Consider the following 19,120-nt stretch of genomic DNA (forward strand, 5'->3'; position numbering starts at 1 on the left):
TTCCAGAAGTATTCATCATCGTGCAAGTATCGAAGAAGGCGGGGTGATAAAATTGAAGGTGTAAGTCTCTGGAAATTCTGTCAAAACCACATGACGGGGATTCCCCGAAATATATACCGAAGTTGTTATCGATTGTCTCTGACTGACGTTAGCCTGTGCACCTGTGGTTAGCTCTTCACTTCCGCCCATTAAATTGCGGGTTCCAAGGGACTCTGTAAAAATGCACGAGTGTCTGCATCAGCTGTTGGGTCTCGACACCAGCCTAATGGAAGCTCTTGTTCTTCTTCGTAGACATCGGTACGACGAAGGACCCACGAAAAAGCTCTTGCAATTCATGATCATGAAGACTCAAATTCCCTGCCATCTCACCGCCGGAAAAATAATAGTTATATCATTAAATACATTCAATACCGTAAGGATATAATTTTCATTCTTCCAAATTATTATGATATAACACAAAAAGAATTACTATTATTCACAGATCATCAGGACTTCAGCAACTTATTTCACAGTATTCCTGGACATGAAATAAACTTGAAAGACTATCTATCAACCACTTGTTAATGGACGTTGCACTCAATCTAGGTCGTATATACGTTATTATCAGCTTGAAATTATCAAAGGACAAGGGTATCATCTCATACGATAAAACGCGACAAAGTTAATCCAGAAAATTGGGGATTCACAATTCTAATAGTCGGTAAAGCAGTTTCTACCCTAAACTTATCATAAAATAAAGAGTTGTACCAGCGGTGAATAAAAATAGGAGATCTTTCAGGTCATGGAGGATAATTCGTTTTTTCTCGATAAAAAAAATACTCGACAGAAATTCATTCAACAAACCAATTGTTGTTTCAACTACTTGCTGACAGTTTAAATCCAACCGAGGGGTTTATATCCATCCGAGATTTGCGGGCTTAACTAAATTGTTGCGATGCGATGCAAATGATTCAGTAACAGCTTCCCCTCCAGGAGCCCTTACTCACACTTCCGGGTGTATTAACAAGGTTTGCCCTGCCACTGGGTTTAAACCTCACCGTCCTATACATATTTTAACACGCCCGGCAACCGCAAGAAAATTGCCTATTACGTATAAACGATTGCTCTATATGTACATGAATACATTCAAGAAACAAATGGATTTTTCCACGCATTTCTCTGCACCTGGGGCGTTAAATGTACAAAATGATCAGTCTGATGGCATCACCGCATCCATGGAGCCAAACACAAATATATCAGGGACAAAAAATATATTTGAACGATGGGTGGGGGGATGTAATAAGGGGTTGGAGTGTTTTGCGGGGGCGGAGCACAAGTGCCATCAGTGGCTCTTTTACTACGCGCTTACTCGTTACACCGAGGCTGTTTAATTAAACTTGTAACGCTTCGGCGCAGGATAACTACGATCTTGTTATGCGCCAGGCGTAGACTACTTCCACTATGTATATCTTGTATAACCCCTACCACAGACACCAATGATTGCCGCGGATTTCGTTACGACTTCGAGTAATCCCATGTCTATATTTGTGACGCACTCAAACGCAACTCAAAAAATGTCAAAAAATCAAAAAAAAAATTTTTGAATTATCGCGCTAACCAAGGGAGATTGCAAATTAATCAACCAATTTTTAATGAATTTTTTTTTAACCCCGAAAATTCGGTGATCGATCGATATATTTTTCATTCCATCACAAATATATTGCATTATATTTTTTTTTCTGGCTACCCCGATTATCATTTTCATTATTTAACGCGAATTTATTCCATAATATATTATATATCGTATAATGAGGCCCGCGGGGTCATTTTAAATGTGAAGCTGTGGGGAAAAAAATATGGAAAATAATCATGTGTTTAACATGATGTTCACCGCAGATGGGGATAAATCTTGCTGACCCCTCAATACCCTCGAGCGACTCTCGATATATTCTCGGATAGTTTAGGATTGTTGTTAAGTCGCGTTGTCTACTAAAAAGGGAAGAGGGTAAAAATGCGATGGTTATATTTAAAGTGCCGCAGTTTGGTTAACTAGTTTCACGGCTTGTTCGCCATGGCTGTGCCATCAAGAAGCCAACGATGGAGTCATAATGTCCCGAGCAGCCAGTTGTAAAGCGATTTCAAGTAAAGCGTCATCTCGGTGAATGAGTTTATTGCGATTATTGGGTATATGTGTTAACGTTGAAAACAAGAGGGGACTCTTCGAGATTATTTGAGGATGAAAATTATTGGCAGTGTAAAATGGATTAGTAATTGTGGAATAAATGGGGAGTGGGATTTTCCAACTGCCGTCCATTGCCGCTTCATTTTTTTTTCTACATCAATCAAATCGGTAATTCAAGTTATTTCAAGATTTGACACTCACTCAATTTGGAAATTACTGTAAAATTATTTTTAGGAGATTAAATATAAATTTCATGGAGACATCCCGGTGGAGGATATCGACACTCATATTTCCCGGGAGTTGAAGAAATTCTGGAGTAATGTTTCAACGTAATTGAAATTGGAAGCTTATCGGTAACTTCTGGGCGATTGCATCGGGTGTAGTCTGCACTCGGGAAAATCCCGTACCACGGCTTATCGGTAATCGGAGGAACAAGAAGTTTAACACAAGTAGCAATCGGTATGAATTTTCTTGTATATCACATTTGTTTTATAGATCTAGAACTGGGGGATCACACGCGTCTATGGCGCCGATGGATTCAACTTGGTGCACAGTGAGCACATTTTCTCAGATTGAAAAGCTTTCGCCGTATGAAATATGGGTCAGAGATATACGAGTGAGAGAATAACGGAGGGCCAACCCTTCCTACGCCGACGGCTTTAATGGAATTAGTATTTAATAGTTGAGGGTTGTGGGATAGCTGAAACGCTTAGCGCTAGTGTATTCGGTATAAACGAGGGGTTAGGGTGCAAAAGTCCGAAGAATACTCTCCGAACCCAGTGGATTACTGCACCTTTTCCTTTGTTACTTTTTTTGCAATTTAAAAATTAATTTTCCACGAAAACTTCAGCGTAATCCGTGGAAAATCTCATTGTCTCATCGAAATTTTAAAATTCATAAAATTGAATAATTGAAAAATCAATCAATAAAATTGATAACAACGAGAATGATAAAAATAAATAAACAGCACGCTCAAAGTTATATCGTATACTTGATATATAAATATTACTCTCTGAATTTTTTTAATTTATCTAAAATTTTATCGATTTCAATTTTTTTTTTTTGGTAGCCTGCAATATAATGTGCAATTGAACTTTGTGGAGTGCATTATCCCGATATTTTCTACATTTCAACTACCCAAAAATATTTCTAGTGTAAACAATCTCTAGACAACGCTGGAGAAAAGAAATAGAAGGATATATGCGGGCAGGGATTGCGTGCACCCGAAGATTCGCAGGAAACGTGTGCTTTGCTAACGATGACAAACGGCCGGTTACACGGTGACATAGAAAGAGAGAAGAGGGTTTGTATGTGCATAGAAGTGGAAGGGTGGCAGTGCCTGTGGACGATATTTATGCTAATCCGGTAGAGTGAGGTCCTTCGCACCACCGAGAGACAAGTTAAGCACACACTCGTTCAATTGTCAGATTGGGGAATATATGAATTAATCAATTATTTCCGGAAATATCCACTGGCATTTCCCCGTGATGTACGATACACAATATATAAATGAGAATTATAGAGCTACCACCCCCTTACCACCCCCTCACCGCCCCAAATTCTCTCACCCCATTTGTGTCAAGTTGAAACATCCCCCAAACGGATATTCACATTTCTCGCCTACTTCTCTCTATCTGCGACTAAAACTACTCCACCTCATCCCCCCATTGGCATTTCCAACCAAGAATATGGATCGGTTCTATAACAATATTGCCACACGCATCCTCACAGTCTCAAACCAAATATTTCCTATATGTATTCCATTGTTTCCAAGTTTTCCGAGGGGGGTATCCATTTGTAAGATTAAATTTGTAATGCGAGCACTAGACTTGCGCGACAACTGCTTCGTGTTTTCTCTCTGCAGTTGTTATTCGGATGCTGCATTCATATAATATGGCTTATATGGCATATGGCACTAGGTGAATTATCAATATTCCATGAATTTTTTCGCAGATAAATAGATTAATCGGAGATTTATCATCATGAGGTATTTTGCATGGACTAGAATTGATTAATTTTGCGATGGACTACCATTGATTAATTTTCCGAGACCTGGGAGTACATCCTTCCAGATTTAACCGATAGCAAAAATAATTGAACCCCAACGATGAACAATATAGGATGACATTATTGTAACAATACCCCATGCAGAGGTGGTGAATCCCTTCAGTTTGGGAATTGTGCGGCATTTGGTGGCATTGTTGAAAAGTTTTGCCGTAACTCGCTCCTTTGTACCGGCTATTACCATATGAATTAAAGTAATGTGAATTAGGCGCGGGTTAACTAGAGAGAGACAGTTTACCAAATTCAGGCAATAATTTGCAGCGAAGTGGTTGGGTGATACCTTTATGCTCTCAGCCTCAAACGACTATTTTTCAAACTCCTGGGGGGCTTTACACTGAATTTGTAGTGAACACCGCTTAATTGTATCCCAGTGTATCCCAGTGGTTTATGGTGAACGCGGAATATGCGAGAGGAAGGGTTGTGTAGGTACGCGTTAACACCGTTGTTATGCCCCATTATGCTGTCCCACGGTCATACATACCAAAAGTAATCGCTCCTTTTTCCCCTTACCGCGAATCAAATAATTTATCAAAAATGATAATAATAAATGAATGAAGAGCCATGGGTAAAAATATTATTTATTGGATGGGGCTGTGTCACTGGAAATTTTTTTATCGCGTGTGGGAACGAATCGCAGTGAAAATTGATAAAATATCATTTAATCCCATCCCTCTCCATTTACTCCAACACTCAGTCTATAGCAAGTAGCGTACGAAGATAGCATTACTAATTTATTTAAATGGACTTATCTTTACGAAAGCCCCGTGATAGGAATGTAAATTGAAACGACTCTACTCAAAATCTCCCCCACCACTTTCTGCGCATCCCCCAAATCAGGGGGTAATGGCACGAGCAAGATAAAGATATTTTATTGCCTTTCGCGGTTGGACATATTTGAACAGAATGGGGCTTGCAAATTCGGCATTATTAATTTTTCTCTTCACCTTTCCAATTTCAAAAAATATTTTTCATCGTGATGTGCGGAAAAGTGACTTTCCCACACGCTGAGAAGATAAACGTTACTCGCAATCCGTGCGAAAAGTCATTTTTCCACACTTGCGATGGAATATAATATTTCTAATAATATTCATCCCCTGTAACTTATTTTTCCAGTATCGTAAATCCTCGAGTCCATTTTTGGGGGTGAATAGAGTGAAAAAGCTTCAAGGATTTTTTGGGGTGGTATTTTTTATTTATTTATTTATTTTTTTTTCATTCCGTTGACGAGTGGGAAGTGGAAGGTAAAAAAAAAATGTTGAAAGAATAATTGAGGTAGAACAAATGGATGGGCACGAAATATTACAACGAAATGAAACGTCAAGCCCATTGTCAGGATTGTATACAAACCGAGCGAGGAAATATCGTCCAGTAAATCAAGGTGGGCTCTCTGGTTGGTGAACTGCGTTACCTCTTCCTGTCCACGTACTGCCCAAAAGCGACAAGCACTTCCGTTTTTAATCAGTTGTATATATCCACTCGAAAGAATGCACGCATTAAAAATAATTAAATATAATGTATGTTGAGTGAAAAAGGAAAAAACGAAGAGTCGGGTAAAGAAAAATCTGAAAAGAATTTTTTGAATTTTCAGGCGATCTCAATTTCCGATGATCAATCGAAAAGGAGAGAATGCCAATTTTTTTAATTCGTCGTGACGTTCTTTCATTTTTGTTAATGAATTATTTTTTAATAAACCACATTCATAGGATAAATTCATGTGGGAGTTATCTTAGAGTTTACAACGGCAATATGAAAGTTAATGTCTCGAAACGCGTTTCAACAGCGTTTAACATGTCCGGATCCAATTCCCGAGGTATAATGGCACGTGCGAGAGTTCTCAAAGCGTGGAGAGATTTTCGTGTGCTTTCGGGGGCGAGACGAATCAGCCCCAGAATTCTATTCCATGTGACATTGTCATTATTCCAACGGAGAAGAAACAATTTGATACAGTGCATGGCTTGTTGAGGAAAGTGACATGGGAATGATGATGTGGGAAAAAGTCACTCGTTTCGTTTACAAATCGGTTGTCACCTTCTGTTCCTACAGCCATCCAAATCATGAGAATCAATTCCCAAAAAAATGATCATTGAATGACAATCGAATTGATGATTTCTCCATTAAAAAAATAAGACAGTCAATTTTTTTGTCATCAATTCCTTCTGTACGCACTGAACAAATTTACAATTAATTTGATTTACAATTAAAAATCAACGGCCACCCGGGCGCTGTCAATAATGAGGGAAAAGTGAGTAAGTGAATGAGTGAATGAAAAAAAAAATTGATTCTCCGCTAATGAAATAATTGTGATAATTATTGTTGACGTAATAGCGGCATCATAAAAGAAGATTGAAATCCTCTTATGGTGCGGGAATGACTGTTTGGACGGACGTGTTGAGAGGATGAGAGATAGGTAATTGCCAGTTGTCATCTGTAGCCTCAATAACCTTTATGCTTGGCATTGGTTGGGCGTGCGATCTTATTTATCTTTATGGAGCACAGCCAGAGGGTAAGTATACTTACCAGGATGGCGATTCCCCTCCTTAAACCGGGATTTCACCCAGCGATGAATTCCGCCTGTGCTATTTTTCCATGAGGATTAGATATCCGTTCTGCGCGGTCAAAATTCCCGCCATTATTAATTCGGTGAGTCCCCGTGTCAGCGGTGCGATAGCCCCCTGCTGACAATTTATAAAAACACCGATAATAATCTAGTCCCATCCCCTTCAGCTCCTCTCAATAAGCCGCTAAACGGCAAGAAGAAGATGGAGAATGGTCAGAAATTAATATCAGCTCTCGTCGTAATCGGATTTTCTGTGATTTAACGGTTCTTGCCAAGAGCGCCTGTCGTCCGTTGTCATATACCCCTTCTTCGGGGAATCCCGGGGACGAGAACTTTTGGCTGAGTTACTTATAGAGATTTCAAGGGGCTCGGAAAAAAAGGTACTAAAATACTCTTTTCACATATCAAATCTCCTTTCTTTACAGCCCCAATAAAAGAGAAAATAATCACCACGTACTCATACTCTTGATATAATATTTTATTTATTCTCGTATTTAATACTTTAACAACGACGGTCTACATACAATGCATCGAGAATAGTATTTACAATTAATTATGTACAATTAATTGAGCGACACCCGTGGAAAATATACGTGACAAATATCGATGCGTTGCTATTATTCACGCAATAATAATTTTCAATATCAATTATTATTTCTTTTTGTTTATTTAATAAAAATCTCCCACCCTCTGACGCACAAATTTTTCACGGGACGAGAAAAATCTTCTGAAATGATAAATAAAATATGAAAAAATTTAACAAAAAATCTTAGAACTACCCCTTAAATATAATATTACAGCATTATTGAATAAAGTCGTTGGTAATTGGAAGTCAGTGATTCCACGGATGATAAATTCGTCCGGTAATTCAAGTGCTGACGGTACACGAGAAACAGAATCATCGAAACTGGTGAGGATTGGGGTGAGAGAAACGGGTCGGGATCAACGAGGAATACGAGGGTGGCTGAGGGGTTGGGCTGAGGTCGCGACGTATTTAAAATCCCCCCCCACCAGATGAGATAGATAGAGTGTGGCGAATAATCGTGGGGCCCAGTTTCAACGGTATACCACGAGCACAGCCTAGCCCAACCCGGACCGATTCAACGTTTCAAGTTAAATGGGGTGCGAATGGCAGATAACAAACCGGCACTGTTTCCGATTACGGCATTTCATTGTTTCCTACCATTATGCGTGCTCCGCTGGTTTACGTGTGACGCGGAGTTTACGGTTTACGATGCCGGTGTCGATTTGAAAGAATAACTACAAAAGAAAAAAAAAAAGTAACAAAATTGCGATACCCATTTATCGAGGTGTGACAGTCGATGTCGCTGAAGATGCGCATCATTTTTTTTTTTCCAAATATATCGATCGTTATACTCGATACAATCGCTATTTGGCTAGACCTAATGTTAACGTTAATCCTCCTAATATTGACTAGAGAGAGAGCCCTCCGATCATCACATATCGACACAGTCCATACATGACGATCCTTCAAAATATTCGTAACACTATAATTCGTATATTCTATGAGAATATATTTGGCTTGAAGAGCTGAGTCTTTGATTTATTGGAAGTAGTTTTGAATTTGTGGGAAATAATGTCACTTTGCACCGTGAACCACTGGAAGTCCACCGGTTCGTCGTTTGACGCTGCCCGAAGGCAGCTGAGGATGCTGCACCTGGGGATCCATGGAGTCACTCGCTTTGTCCTGATGAGCTGTCATGTGTCTGGTGAGGTGATGCCTCTCCCGAAAGCTCTCGTCGCACACGGGACACCGCAGCTTTTCCTCGCGACGTCTCCTCGCAGCTTCGCCAGTTCCCTCGTTCTTGTGATGGGAGCGCATGTGATAGACGAGATCGGATGTCATCCGGAAGGACAGATTGCACTTGGCACAAACATTCTGGGCGGGAAGACTGAGGGCAAAGGACGGCGGCAGAAGACCGGTTACACCGAATAAATGGCGAGGACGGGTGAGAGCTTCTGCCATCGGTGCAGAGGGAAACACTGATATAGGTGAGTACGACAGATTTGAATAAACAGCAGCTGCTGCTGGTGATAGCTCTGACGCTGTCCGGAAGTTGGCGGGCTCCACGGAATTCGGGATCTTCCGAATTTTCAGGCTTTCACCGATTGACAAGTTGTTGGTTGATGCTGTTGTCGTTGCGGTTATTGGTGTTGCACTCTCTGGAGAACTCGGGATGAATGGATACGGAGTAGAGGCAGCAGCAGCGGCTGCTGCTGCGGCTGCTGCAGCCACCGCAGCGAATGATCCGTATTTGAATGTCGCTGTTTTAATGGGACAAGCTGATTGCAGCGGAGGCGTTCTCCGTGGTGGACTTATGCTTCGATAACTCCCACGATCCGGGGATATTGATGATCGTGGTGAGCTACGGGACTCGTCAAAGCTGCTCAATGAACTGACCTTCGTGAAAGCGCTTCGCGAGCCCGTCAACTCGTCGTGATGTCCTGGTGGTGGGTGACTCGTTGGAAAGCCGCGGTAACAGGTGTCACCCGATGGACTCACTGGCTGCCCGAAGTCCGGGCTGTGAGAAGTTTCAATCTGATTGTAATCGCTCTGACGTCGGGCCAATTTTTCATCCGGTGCAACCAGAAAGGCAACATCAAATGATCGCTTGCCGGTTGCTCTGCGAAGTGGATAAGAGGCGTCGGTCGTCACTCCAGTGGCTGCCGTTGCTGTCCCTGCATCACCTGGACGATCGATGCCTGGTCCCGAGCGATCTTCCATTGTCATTGTGACAACGATAATCCACCAATCAAGTCGGGTCTTGTCTGAAGCAATTAGAAGAATTGAAGAATTGAAGCGGTTCGTTAAATTTGGATGCAATCAACTGAATAATAAATAAATCAGCTAAATCAGTTAAATGAAATTAATCAGCTGAATCAGCTGAATCAGCCGAATCAGCCGTTCGTCAATGGGGAGATGGGGAGATGGTGAGATGATGACTTACCTTGATGGTAAGCAGACGTTGATGATGATATGACTCTGATATTATAACGGTGACGACCCGGGGTCGTGGACGGACCACGTTTGAATGATTCAACTGAGCAAAAGGATCTCGGTATTGTAGCCCCTTTGGGGGATATTCAGCTGATGCTCTATAGCACAAACTAGTCGGTTTCGCGTCGAACGACAGGTGGAGAGAAGCTTGGCTGTTGAGAGGGTGGTTTGAAGTGGTTTAGCCGAGGGGCCAATGGTAGCGCAAACCGAGCCCACTCGAGGGTGGAGCCATATAGCCCCTGTTGTACTTTCGCGCATATCTCTAGTTTTTGGGTGGGGGCAGATGAAAACGAATACCGGGGAGAGATGGAACAAGGACGCGGGAACATATTCAGCTGAGTCGGGATGCGTCTGCTACCTCCAACAACTGAGGCCACGCCTACATATTTCAGGTTCGACACATGTGCAACCACACCACCCCACTTCTCTACCCTTTCCTTCTGGGTTATTGCTGAGAGAGGTATACGGATTCATTGCGCCCTCTGTGCTGCGCAGAAAATAGGGTATACTTGTTATAACCACTTTGCCTTCCGGCGATTCTACCTAGTTCTGTCTCCCTCACACCACCCCCTCGATTCATACAGCTCTCCATCCCTCTATCCCTCCACCCCTCCAACCCACCACCCAACCCAACCCCCATATTTCATCCTGACGAACGATCGAAAATATATTTTCATCGTTGCTCCCGGCCAATTTTTTCTCCGCTCTTTATGCTCTATTTCTGAATTCTCTCATGTTTTTTTTTTTCCCTCAACCCGTGCCCTTTTTTTTTGTGTTACCTTCCTCATTGGAGAATTAAACCGATTCACAGCTGCGAACACACCGGATAATCAACGGGGGATCGATCAATCAGGCGCTCTTCACGGTCCTCCAATTTCTTCTTGAATTGTTTTCTTCGTCATCGTCTTGGGAATTGAAGCACCACCGAGATAATTAAACTCGTTTCCATTTTTAGTTTAATCATCGGTGTGCGTAACACCGGTACTTCTGCCACGAGCATTAAGACAAAATCCTTATCTCGTAATAGTTATAACGAAAACCCAGTGTATAGGGGGTTTGTATTACTATGCGTTGCGTGAACGCTTTTTGAAACAGATAATCGGCAATCAGGTGGGTTCGGGTTGCAGAAGCGCGTGCTCGAGATAAACGGCTATATGAAATGCAATTTGGCAAATACTATCATACCCCGGTTATCACTCGTATAAATTATTCAAGAGCGAAGTGGCATGTGAAATCTACACATTATTTCGAGGGGAGCATCTTTCTTTATTAGTGAGAGAATTGGTGAATATTTTTTTTTTATTTTACCGCCATATTTGAGGAGTGAGGAAGGATAAAAATTTCGAGAGGAGCGTATATGCGCGACAGCAAGTTATTAGAATGGCCCGGAAAAGATGGCGCAGAGTCGTTCCGTATTTTTATACTGTATGGCCGGTACTTTGCATAATCCCGCACTTAGCTCGCTCGTCGCGAAATGCCATCGTCGTTTCTCTCTCTTCTCTACACCCTGGGATCTTTCTCCTCCGGTAAGCAACACTGGTATTCCTTCCGTTTTCTCTTCTTACTCTGGTGAAACTGCTTGTGCACCACCCGCACCATGTCGCGGTTATGCCGACCGTGACCAACATACTCTTGCCCCCCCCCGGGGGCAGATGGGCCTTAATCTCCTTCATCAACTCCAAATTACGAATTTTAGTAATTCCAGTAATTATTCAAGATACAGCAATCTTATCCATCTAAAAAGCAATTACAATAATTAATTGATGAAATGTTTAGGATTATTTCCTTGTGTTGTGTTGATCGAAAAAGTTTTATTAATTATCACCTTTAATTGTACTGACGATCGGTGGGGGGATGGGGCACATCAGAATCCGCGTTGTCATCAATCTTTTGGAACAAATCGATTGGGGACGGTTGCGACGTTATCCGCAGATGTGACTTTGATTCGCTCTTCCGGGATCTCCCATGAGATCGCAACTCTCTGGTCTCGATTAAGAGCACGAGCTCCGGAGCGCTTCACCTCTCCATCAAAATCTCGTCTACGAGATGTCGATTTTTTTTTTCGATTCCACGGCTCTGGGATTCCCTGATTTATGTTTGGGATGGATTTTTAATTGGAGGTGGTGGATCCCAGAGGTCGCACCCGAGGGGTCATACCCGACGATGATACCATTTTATCTCCAATTATTCATTACACATTTTCAATTATAAATTATTTTTTTTATCTTTTCCACACGTTGATCCGTTGAAAAATAAAAATAAAAGTTGAATTTCAGCTAGTGTTTCATCTGATCCTCGGCCCCGCATTCTCCACTCTCCCTGTGACTCTCGAGACCTTTTTTTCCAGTGATTACAACTATTGAAAGTGAATGTATGCATGTGGGGTATACGTGGGTGACAATGAAACAGGATTTCAACATGCGGCTACGTCAGACATATGGTCGTTGGTCCCCAGTGATCGTAGCCATGGAGTCCTCATGAGTTTTCAATGAGATTAACGGGCCATCTGTGCCCAGCTGTCCACAGTGGCTTATGAGGGATATATATACGTTCATAAAGAACCCGGGGGTCATGCAACAATGATGGCCTCAACCTGCTATACCCACTCTATTTATTATTTTTCTCTCCCTCTATCCAGGGAGACAGGTTCTACACCAGCCAGTAATTGTCAATGGAGTACAGGTACCCTGCAATGAGAATCTAGTGGGGGCTCTTCCATTTTTAGCTGATGGGGGCAGAACAACTCACATATGGAGACTGACGTGCATATGCTACGGTAAGCTACAACATGCTGTTATTACTGGGGGATAGATCCTGCGAAGAGACTCGGTGTGATGACTTCCGTAGATAAAGAGTCATCGAGTCATCACTGATGTTAAATATCCATTGATTACCGTCTCCACTCTCCAACTCGGCACTGAGAAAAAAAAAATACACAAGGTGAGACAAATTTTATTAAAAATCTAAAAAATGTGGAGATATTATTCAATTGTTATAGATATTTTTTAATGATAAATAAATTGTCCAGGTGGTGGTACTCACTTGATTTAGATGTAATGTATATTCAGCTTTTGGCACACCAAGTGTGGAAAGTATGCTGTCCATTGTGCTAGCTTCTAACGACACTTCCCTCATTCCACATGTAGCCCGTGCACTTCTCCCCGCAGAATTTCTCTCGTGCATCTGTCCTCAATCAGCGAGCCACGAAAATGGGATTTACGCTTTGCTCGAACGAGGTGGTGAAACTATTGACCATGTTGCCAGTCGCATTAGTATTATTGAATGGCGGACAAAAAATGCCCCGGTTAGACAAAATCGAGGGGTGAGCCCGGGGTCTAGAGCGAGCAGAAAGGAAAGGGCGCACTTAACTCGAGGCTTGCTTAAACAGTTGTTTGATCGACATTAGGCATTACCATGTGGCTACTGCCAGGACTCATTACTTACATCAACGACACGTCCAGAATAAAAATCCATCCTACCCAAATTGTCAACCCCATCCCGAAATTTAATAATTCCACTAGAAATTTCAGGTTAGTGCAGAACGAGACGCCATTTTGTGATCGTCATTGCGCCGACATCTTGTAGACATTGCAGTTTGCATCTTCAGGGCTTTGAGGTACAATTTGGATGAAAATAATTGGATATTTCAACCACTGGCCCATCATTTAGCGCCTTGTGACAAATTTTTTCCCCAAATCCAGGAAATGGCAATCGCAAATCGGCTTAACACGTTAAACCAGTGGCACTTTAAGCTGCCAAGTGAAATGATTATCGGTGGTATCCAGCGGTCAGAATACCTACCCCTATATTTAAGTCGAGATTCCCCCAGTATTCAGGTATGACCCCCTTCCCATGATTAATTGTTATGCAATATGACGTCAGTGTCGAGGGGGCAATAGTGTATCATGGAGATTAGAGGTTAGCAGTGCGTGTGGAGGTTATACCCTATTCCTATTTCCCTGGGACTAGAAGAGGATGAGGGGATAGAGGGGCTATGCCAAGTTTCTGTTGGACTAATCCTGGAATTTCACTCGAGCCGAACATGAGGACGCTGATGAATATTGATACGACTCCGAGACGAAATCCCGCAGCCCATCAGAATCATCCCCTCGGTATATCAACACTTGCTGGCTAATGCCTGATATATATATTTTTTTTTTTGTCTATTCACCATTTTTTGATGTAGAAGACACCAATGGGATTCACGGAAAATATTCTGACCAAATATTATGGAATAAATTTATGGAGGATTGGACCTGGTGGACTGGACCTCTCGTGACACCTGATCGTGCTGAAGCTATCGAATATGCGAGTGAGAGGGTGTAATAAGTACGGTATACTGTTGAAGATGCTATCGTGAAAATTGGATTCGATTTCTCGGTCATACATATAGCTGGGGGAGACCACTCGTACGTATAAGCAGGAGGCTGATAAAATTTTGTTTCTGGGGATTAGTTTTTATGAATCGAGAGCTTTTAGACAGTCAATCTACGGGATGACTTGGTAATTGGGGGCGGAGAGGGTGATATTTTCGATGAGGGGAATATATTTTCAATCAATCATCGAGCAAGGACAATTTATCAATTAATTAAAAATGGTAAATCTGGATAATTAATTGAGGTAAGAAGTAACGGTTATAAAAATTTATTGACATCTCATGGAATTCGATAAAGCTGACAGATCTTTAATCGATACAGCCCTCTCCTTTCCCAACTGAACAACAGCTGAAACCGTAGGAGTAAGCCGCGTATCAATTTCACGGAGCAATGGCTAATTCCCGAATGGCCATCGTCAACACTCTGCAGTGTCTTTCACCACAAGTGTACACAGCAGTATTCATCATCCCATCCATCCGCACAGTTGCTAGTTCTCTCCACCAGTGACGAGTAAAAAATGATAATAAAAATAAATAAAATTAAAAAAAAATTGCCACATACTTTTGTTCCACCATCCAACGCAGACATAAAACAATGGAAAAGTTATTTTTCCCCTGATGCCCGTCACCTACTATTTTTTGCCGCATCTTTTGTGGAGTGAGTTGATGTTTTCCAACCACTACTGTCGTCATGATTCGTGGGACAATGTTATTTTACGGCGCGATGCACTTGAGCCTCTTTCATCCGGAATAGTACGACGAGTGCGGACGCTTGGCCCCCGCAGACGAAACCTTTAATCTCATCATTCTCGGCCCCCGGATTATACCCTCACCTCCCTCCAGGGGTAAATAAACTGTTTGGACACCCCAATTACCGGGACTTTAATTAGTATTTTCAACTTGACTCAATATTTTTGTAATTCTTCCAGTCCGTCCGGCGGTTAAATTTCCAAAAAAAAAGAACATTCACTTCATTCGAGTGAAAGTATCATTATATTTTAATGACTTATAGAAACGATGAGTCTTTAGAAGGGGACGTCGGGGAAAACTCAATTTTGAGACCCATCTGAGACGCGAGAATGGAAAAAGCTAGTCCCTCAGGGCGATGTATGGTGTGACCGTCCGGCCAATTTGGCCCCGTCAATAAGGCATCGTCTCGACCCTTGAATTGATCTATCGCTGAATCGAGGTGGATAAGTCAAATGGCCTTTTTCATCGGGAAATGAAATAAAGTGTCTCCCCGAGATGCTCCAGAGTTAAATGCTCTCCAGCGACTCTCACACCTTCAAAACTGAAGAAGGAAAAATAAAAAAAAAGGAGATCAACAAAAAATTCGTCCATCAATCGCGAACTGAATATTTTGCCCACCCGCGGAGGAAGAAAAAAAAAAAAGCTGAAGCTCTCCCGCCGTCGCCTTATTACGGCAAATATGCGCTCCATGAAAAAGGTGAAATAATATATTTTTATCGGGCATGACGCGTTAGTTGAGGACTGGGCTGCATATATTTTCATATTGGAACGAACGACCTGGGAATATTGTAATTTGCATCGGAGACGGTGGAAAGACTCGAGAGTCACGGCTCGGTGAGGAACGGCCAAGGGAGCCGATTCGAATCGTCGTAATATGCAAATCCCCCCTTTCTCACCCACCCCAACCCCCTCACCACCCCCGCGGCCCACTCCTACTCATCCTTCTTGCCCACCCATCCGCCACACGCCTAGAATCGCCCCTCCTCCGTTCTTACTCCTCTATCTTCCTATTTTTCATTTTTTCGGGGCGAACAAGTATCAGATGATCGTCCGAGGGTCCAATGAGGGTCAAAAATCGGTAAAATGGTATTTGCGACAGTAATTTTGAGGTTAGAAAACCCTCAGCCAAAAAAATCCCTAGGGATTGAATATCCTAGAGACAACCAACGATAACTGGTATCATTGCTCGGACATAAATAGCCCCAGGAAGTGGAACTGATAACAGTTTCACGAAGCAAATCCCCGACTCGTTGATAACCGATTGATGACACTGCATTGTTTCATCGCTGCGTAATAAATTCATAATAGCGAGAAAGCACGGTACAAACATGGAAAACGTGTACATGGATTGGATATATTGCCACCTTCCGGTCCATCGACGGCTTTTACTAATAACCGATAGCCCAACCGAACCGTGGAATATTATAATTGATTTATTGTTTTCACCTAAACTCACCGACCCTGTGCATTTATCAAATTAATGTCTAGCTTTTGGTGCGCTGGTCTATTCGCGGGGGTTTAAAGATTTCCAACAGTTTCAAAATTGTTGGGAAAATTTAGTACAGCCCAATGGGAAAGGGGTTGAAGTCGCAATCTGTGATTCAGCCCCATTAACCCCGAGATTCGTCGGACTTGCGGACAACTTGCGGTTGAATCGCTCCTCTCATTGAACGCATACACAAGTAAGCAAAAAAATAATAATAAAAAGTACTGAATAATAATCGAATGAGCGAAGATTTTCGCGGACTCGTGGGATTTCGTAATTTCGTCTGATTGCAATTGAACTCCCCCCTATTTTCATAAACAGATAATCAATGAAATGGATAACCCACCATTTTTTTTCCTTTATTTATTTCATCCCCTGTATTTTCTTGTGGTTTCAGATTACTCCGGGGAAAGTTACAGCTATTTCGTTCCCGTTAACTGCAAATACTTCCAGCATATGCATTTCCTGCCAATGAATCGGAGCCAAATGTGGAATGGAAAAATATTCTCTGGGACTTTCTCGACGAGAGGAAAATCTCCGCATGAAAACTTGGGATACTTTATTTTTATTGGCAGAACTTCCATCGATTCGTCACAGCACGAATGACAATTGAATTTGTAGATATTCTTTTATAACACATCATATGTACTTGGGCCAAGTTGGGGGTGACGCATAGACCCATATATTTATGCACCCATAGCAGTCACCTCGAACAACAGTATGTGGTTGTGAGAGATCTCATGCATACATTGCTCACATTATATCCTACCGAACCCCGAATTCTCCCATTTATGTAATAAATGAAAATATCCCCCACCCCTTCATCACTGTATTTATGGATTACCGAACATATACTTATTTCACTTCACTCTTATCAAACTGTCCTTTCTTTCCCTGTCCCTTCTCATTTTTTTTTTCTATCCTCCAGCTTCCTTTGGAGATACTCTTTTGCTTGATTGCATCTGGCATTTGTGTCACGCCCTCGAGTGTCCAGTAGTTCGATATGCCACGATAAAATTCCACGGGAATTGGTATTCCACACGAAATACTTCTGGACTCTAGCCGCCGCCGGCCAGACGGATTTACAAGGGCTCTGATCAACTTGACAAGTAGGGCACACCATCAGGTTTAATCGCTTCTGGTTTAGTCTTAGAAACTTCATTATCTGGGGACTAGACTCATCCTATGGGTGATTAATTGCGCTGCTTTCCACTTCTCTATAGGAGATTTCCCATTTTTTTGAAGCACTTGGATCATCCTCTGATTGAAAATTTATCTTTTTTAAAAATTAAAAATCCACTTTTCCTAGTTTACCATTCCACTACTGATGAATGGTTGAAGAATTAGAAGACACGCGTTATAATTTTTTTCGGCAATGAAGATAAATCACTTCGGGATTATCCTAACCGGAAATATTACCAAGAAAAATTGTAAGAGCTTCCCAATATTAAATCCACCCGACTTTCCATTTTTTTCATAATAAATACTTGGAACAGTTGTCAGATGATGCATTATGCGTTCGCAGCTCCGTGAATGGAGTTTTCTTGGCCGTTGCAAAGAAGAATCTTTTGAAAGTTGACTACCTACACTTAAATTCGTGAACGGGGTTGAGGGTGTGGGATAGGGAATAGGAGGGTACAAAATTACGTCAAAAGTCTTGAGAATTTATCGGCGCACTTTTTAAACTCCGCCTCTCCCTACAAGGAGGATTAGCATATTATTTCTATAGGAAAGAACGGAAGCTGAGCGAGATCGAGTCAGAGGTATGTAAGTAGTACGAGTTTTGTGTGAAGAGGATGAAAAAAAAAAAATATTCTACACCCATCGCACAGAATCATCCTCAACGCTTTCATAGCCGCAAGAAAACCATATCAAATATGTTGATAAATGATTTCTTTTGTGGATGAATTGCAAAGTGAGGGCTTTGTATTCATTTTCAAAAGGGAAATACGAATTTTCAGTGTTCTCCCGATGACCGTCCATCAAAAGAGTGAATAAAAAGAAAAATTTGTACATAAAAATCGGAAGATTCCCCATCAAAGGGACCATTGACCGAATTTCCGCTCGACCAATCAGTCCTTTCGACTTGCTTTCCAACAAAATTACATATTCACGATGTCGGCCCCCCGCAACAGCAATTTAAACCTAAAAATATAATTTTCGCAATTCCCTATCTTACCACTGCCCAATCACCACCTGACGGTCGGTGTTGTACCGCCTGTTTTATCGACTGACGGTCGTATAGGTCCCTGCTTTGCAAGCAGTCGAGAATTCAAAATTTTTGAAAAGATATCACAACAGCATGGCCATTGAGAAGATATTTCTCCCCTGATACTTTTTGTTTTTTGTTTGTTCAACTGGAATTTATCCGCTGTAGAACGAGTGGAAGGGGGAAGTCACATTTTGTGGAATTTTAAATGAAAAAAAATATTCAATGTGTAGCAGATATACTCCTATTGAAATAAATTTTTTTAAAGAGCGCGTTGTCCTAACGGTAACGTGCTCGGCTAGCACGCCGACGGCTGGGTTTCGATCCCGCCAACATTCATTTTTTTTTTTAAATAATTCCTATTTTTTGTTTTTTTTTAATGGCTAATTAATGGTAATATCGTTTAAAAATTGAATATTTGAAAATCCAGAAGATATCTAGTGAAATTGAAAAATTAGCAATTTTTTTAAACGATACTTTTGCAATATATATACTAGTA

The 19,120-nt window shown here is 41.6% G+C and overlaps 1 protein-coding gene across 1 annotated transcript; it reads right to left on the reverse strand.

Annotated features, from left to right (window-relative positions):
* Window positions 1–8,382: 8,382 nt before the first annotated feature.
* On the reverse strand, window positions 8,383–9,534 carry LOC105268296 (zinc finger protein 488). The gene is made up of 2 exons (XM_011307738.1): window positions 8,811–9,534; window positions 8,383–8,723 (listed from the first exon to the last, which is right to left on the reverse strand). Exons 1-2 carry the CDS (start codon window positions 9,532–9,534, stop codon window positions 8,383–8,385), a joined length of 1,065 nt encoding a protein of 354 aa, XP_011306040.1.
* Between the last annotated feature and the right edge of the window lie 9,586 nt (window positions 9,535–19,120).

Source organism: Fopius arisanus, unplaced genomic scaffold (genome assembly GCF_000806365.1).
Source record: "Fopius arisanus strain USDA-PBARC FA_bdor unplaced genomic scaffold, ASM80636v1 scaffold00055, whole genome shotgun sequence".
NCBI lineage: Eukaryota > Metazoa > Arthropoda > Insecta > Hymenoptera > Braconidae > Fopius > Fopius arisanus.

What these genes read in the sequence shown, in the direction of transcription:
- LOC105268296 (XM_011307738.1), bottom strand. Translation starts at nt 9,534, where the DNA reads ATGACAATGGAAGATCGCTCGGGACCAGGCATCGATCGTCCAGGTGAT. An exon ending in AGCAGCTGCTGTTTATTCAA is followed by an intron (nt 8,724 to 8,810) that starts ATCTGTCGTACT and finishes TCGGTGTAACCG; the next exon opens with GTCTTCTGCCGCCGTCCTTT.